The sequence below is a fragment of the Topomyia yanbarensis genome, chromosome 2 (genome assembly GCF_030247195.1).
Source record: "Topomyia yanbarensis strain Yona2022 chromosome 2, ASM3024719v1, whole genome shotgun sequence".
NCBI classification, from domain to species: Eukaryota; Metazoa; Arthropoda; class Insecta; order Diptera; family Culicidae; genus Topomyia; species Topomyia yanbarensis.
In genome coordinates this window covers 195,009,432-195,014,260 of record NC_080671.1, presented here as the reverse complement: position 1 = coordinate 195,014,260, position 4,829 = coordinate 195,009,432, and the positions used below count along the sequence as shown (strand labels likewise).

Sequence of the window (4,829 nt, the reverse complement as noted above, 5' to 3'; positions counted from 1 at the left end):
CGTCCCTCCACAGCCAGTGTAACGGACTTTTAACTCAGCTACACTGGCTGTAAAAAAACACAGCGCAGTGATCTGCTTCGCCAGCCGTTCAACAGGGAACTGAGCGTGTCTGGCCAAGTCCGTTCTTTAAATAGTCGATGATGACGTCATTCATAGAAGCGTAGCGCGCTAGGTACACCAATCTGTCGTACAGGGCTTGGGAAGCGCTATCTTCTGTGTGTTAATGCGCGATATTTTGACAAGGTTGTATATTATTTAATTTTTTAATGCTATGATATCTAAAATCTTTGGGTTTATCTGTTGGAATCTATTCTTAGAAGTATTTCGGGGCGATTTGTGCAAAAAAATTGAAAATCATTTTTGTAGAATTTGCAGAGTGCACCCCCATATCGAAAACAAAGACGTAGTCCTACGTCAAAATCTAAATAGTTAGTCCTAAGAAATACTGTTGCCGTTAAAGTACTCTAAATAGTCCAAAAGCTTTCAAGTGTGATGACCTGATCGAACGGACTAATTTGGGCCTAGTTTCATGATTGTATCACAAAGAGCAGAATCCATCATTTTATTGCGATTAACCGTGCTATTTACTAAACAATGCGTATTCAAATCACAGTGAAAAAAGGAAACCACACAAAAATTCCAAATTGTATCGTGCCAGCCTTTCAGATTAGCTATCCCTAAACCCATTCACTCCGGTAAGCAGCCATAGAAACGTAAAGATTTTCGATTCAAGTTGGAAAATTCGTTTTATTAACTTCTCTCATATCATTTATGGGTTTCCTTCTTTGTTCATCGACTAAAAGCCGCTCGTTTGACGACAGTGATGTTTTTTGCTGCCCCTGTGCTGGAGAAATAGCTATGAGTGATGCCACTGGTTAAGGCACCGGATGAGAACGAACGGCAAAATTTCTGAACGGAAATACGACCGACAACGAATTCGACGATTGGATAGGAAATGATGAGCTATATTTATATAGAATTGTTGCGAGATATTACGCATAGTAGAGCATCGGAGAGGATCCGTTTCTGCCTCAATGGACCAAAAGTTGGTTGCCGCTTTGCAAACGATTTATGCCAAAGTTTTCGTCGGATAAACGAACAAAGTTTGATGAGAGTTGTGGGAAAATAGTAATTCAATTACGAGCTAAATCTTCGATGAATGACACTGTTGCTTCCATTCGTGAATCCATTTAATTATAGATTAAAACAGTACAGTGGATTTTTTTTCAAACTGATTTTGATTTAAAGGTAAAATCGATAATTTTGTTAAATATATAGATTAAATTTCCGTTCGCTTTAACCTTCTTTGCTCTCGGTTTCTCGCATATTCGTCTTGAACTCGTTGAATCTCTTCTTCCTCAGCTTTCAACCGATCAGCCTCATCTTTGTGTAGCTCTGCTTCAACAGTGATTTTCCGAAGGACTTCCAAATAATCTCCGATATTGTTTTCCAAAAATAAAACAAAACTTGTGGCCAGAGAAACCTTAACTTTGATTCCAGCAGCCTTTGCTAGTTGAGCCCAATGAATTGGCTCCAGCAATGGATGTTGTAGAAGCTCAATAATTGTCAGATTTGGCAGAAAAGACTCAATTCTGCTAAGGAATTTTTGTACGACATCTTGAATCTGTGGTTGTTCTTGGAAAGAATCAAACAGACTCCCTAGTGCAGATTTGTAGTACTCCATGGTTTTAGCGACGACATCAACTTCTACGCTGGAAAGAGGATTCTCGCGCCAACTTTCCTCCGCATTAATGTAATCTGCGGCACATATCCACAACTCTTTGTAAGCTATAAAGCTATCTCTCAATTCCAATAAATTAGACAAATCAATAGGTGGCATTTCGAAAAGCTCTTGACGCTTGTTTAGCGTATTTCCATACTGAATCAGTTCGTTGATGGATTTCCACAGTTTCTTCACTTCAATGGACACTTCCGTCACTTTGCTCACATCATACACTGTTGTAAACTTGGAAATGTTCACGTTGATTTCTTCGACTCTGGCTGCAAATCCGGCTTCATCACTGACTTGCTGCTTTCGGAATTTGTCCACCTCGACTTCATGAAACTCAAGCACAGAATCTATCTGCTTTATGATCGTTTGTGGTAAGGCGAGCGCATGCCACTTTTGATAAAAATCCGGGTCTGGTAGAGCACACCGGAAGAAATCCAATATTTCGTATTCGAATACAACCGTTTTCATACGTTCTTCTAGCCGCTGCAGAATCTCCGGGATGGATTCGATAAATGCCCGTATTTCATATATGTGCTCGATCGACGCCGGTTTTTCGCACATTTTATCGATAATCTCATTGTAGTCGCTAACAATGTCGGATGTCTTATCTCTCAGTCGTTCGGTCAGCATAACTAGGAGAGCAGCTGTAATATCTCTTCTCTTCTGAATCAGTGCTTCTCGAAGGGGTTTCACATCGATCCAAAAAGTGCCAATCACAATGCATAGAGGAACTGTCCTTTCTAAACTTTCTCGCATTCGAATTTGGAACGAGATTTCCTCTTTCACTTGAAGCGAACTTTTTGTGATTTTGACTTCTTCGACATATTCAGATACGTTTGTGAAGAACAGTTGTTTGAATTCGGCATACCGAGCTGCATAGGCTTTCAGTGGAATGATTGCCTTTCGACAGGAAAATACCAAATCATCTCTCCGCTTGATTATCACGGGGTCCCTCAAACCAATGGACGAAAGAAATAAATCGGTGGCAAATATTAACGATCCAAACAAGGACGGATCTATAATATGAACATCGTGAGATCGTCCAATAGCTTCATCGAACAAAAAGTGCAGGCACGGTTCAAACTCATCCGGATTAGTCGAATAGTAGGGCCCATCTTCTCCCATTTTGAGTAATACATAAAAAACCGGTTGTTTGCCGGAGTCAAAAGGCGAATCGATCAGATTCTCTTCCCACCTATACTCATCTTCAACAAAAAGGCACAGTTGGCAGGGATCACAAATACGATGGAAAAAACTGTCCGTAGAATCTAATACTAAATCTCGCAATGCCGTTTGCATCCTTTGCTTGATCTGCTCAACAAATCTATATAGCTTCATGAACTGATATATTGTCCAATCGTCAACGGAAACGTCGAACCAACCTCTACCCGATAGCAGAAGATGTTTATGCACCTTTTAAAAAAAATCTTTAATTTTATATCCATTATCAAAATTGATTCACGAACCTGCATAGTCGTGCGCTCAATCCAATTGTTCTGCAAATAACGCATGATTTTCTTCAACTGCGCAACATTTGCTGTTTTGATCTCGGCTAAGGTAACCGGATTCGGTGACACCAGGAAAAACAGCGACATTTTTCTAACAATCTCACATTCCCAGTGAACCTTTTGCATGGCATGGAAAACCGCCGGATGACAAAATGTCGTAATCCGCTTGAGCACCGCTAACGAATCTTTGAAACAGTACAGCTTTCGACACTCCTGTTGAGAAGTAGAAGTCTCAATGTTTGGTAACATGTATACAGGGTCTATATTCAGCCAGCTGTTTTGCTCCAAACATTTGTTTAAAGCAAGACCAGTGTGAAATTTGCGATAAATTAAGTTGAACGCAGCAAGTACTTCAGCATTAGATCGACCACCAATCCGTTCCTTGACTGTTTCCGGTAAGTCAAAGTATTCTCCGACGTTCATGAATTGTAAGAGGTATGAATATCTGAGATAGTTCTCAGCAAGACCCTGTCTTTCCAGTGCCGTTTTGATTCGTTCGCAAAAAGTAGTCGGATCTTCGTAAATAAGAAACAATCGTAGCCGAGGAACTTGCCAAGAGTCACCGTTCTCCATTACCGTCCACAGAAAACTGTCATCATTATAATCGACCACTGATACCATTTTCCACACCCACCTACTAGTCTCCATCAATTGAACTAGTGCGAATCCTTGGAGGTTATCGATCGACAGCCATCGTTTTGGTGACATCGGGTCATATTCAAAGTCATCGAACCACTCCAGTGGAAGAAATTGTGTGACTGAAGTCAATTGCGACTGATCGTCTAGCGTAATTAGGCGTTCTTTGAAAATCCCGTATTGCAAAAGAATCATTTCTAACTGCCTGGGTTCCGAAAGAGTTGCCCTCAACTCAACAATAAATTGATACACACATTGTTTTGAACACTGAAAATCGACTATCATTATTGCAATCAGTTAAAAAAGCAACTTGTCGGATTCTTACGCAACTGCGGTTTTTGAGGGCCATTGATGATCTAACAGATTTTCTCGGGGACAGCATCGTCTCAAACAAGCTCTTCCGAGCGGTGACATTCTGCTGGAACGAGGCTCGCCAATCTAAATCGTCGGGATACGACATCTTTTCACGCGATAAGAACATTAACTATGCGGCCGTCAATCTGATCGAAGCCTGCTGCTTAAACGGATTTTGATCGGTGATAAAAAATGTGAATTCGTGAATATCGGTTTTCTTACTTTTTTTTATAAAATCAGTATTATAATTTTCAACTCCACGAAAACCTCCTAATTGGCGCATTCTACATAAAGTATTTTAATAAGTTTAAGACTATGCCCAAACCTGTTTACATATTTTTAAAAAGGTAATTCAAAACCTCCTACAAACATTGAACTCCGCTTGAAATAAACCTTAAAGCATGATTCATTAGTGCTGGAAAGTAAACAAATTCCATAAATAAACAAATAAAACTTAGTCTTTGTTTCGAAACAATAATCGCAGTGAAAATAAATATCCAGAATATGGGTGCCGAGAAATTTATTTAGTTATTTTATTGAGAATGTTTAATACAATGATCATTGAATTGTATGCAATTCCACGAGCATCCGTCTGAAAA

At 39.7% G+C, this 4,829-nt stretch overlaps 1 protein-coding gene across 1 annotated transcript; it reads right to left on the bottom strand.

The window, feature by feature from the left end:
* Positions 1 to 1,279: 1,279 nt before the first annotated feature.
* LOC131678676 (dynein axonemal heavy chain 1) lies at positions 1,280 to 4,334 on the bottom strand. The gene is made up of 3 exons (XM_058958918.1): positions 4,202 to 4,334; positions 3,199 to 4,143; positions 1,280 to 3,145 (listed from the first exon to the last, which is right to left on the bottom strand). The coding sequence occupies exons 1-3, from the start codon at positions 4,256 to 4,258 to the stop codon at positions 1,280 to 1,282; spliced, it is 2,868 nt and encodes a 955-aa protein (XP_058814901.1). The 5' UTR covers positions 4,259 to 4,334.
* Between the last annotated feature and the right edge of the window lie 495 nt (positions 4,335 to 4,829).

Bases quoted from the DNA above. Each gene is read 5' to 3' on its own strand.
- LOC131678676 (XM_058958918.1), bottom strand. From the start codon at position 4,258: ATGCTGTCCCCGAGAAAATCTGTTAGATCATCAATGGCCCTCAAAAAC. The intron at 4,144-4,201 runs GTAAGAATCCGA...GTCGATTTTCAG, and splicing joins CCCTCAAAAACCGCAGTTGC to TGTTCAAAACAATGTGTGTA. The intron at 3,146-3,198 runs GTTCGTGAATCA...TTTTTTTAAAAG, and splicing joins TTGAGCGCACGACTATGCAG to GTGCATAAACATCTTCTGCT.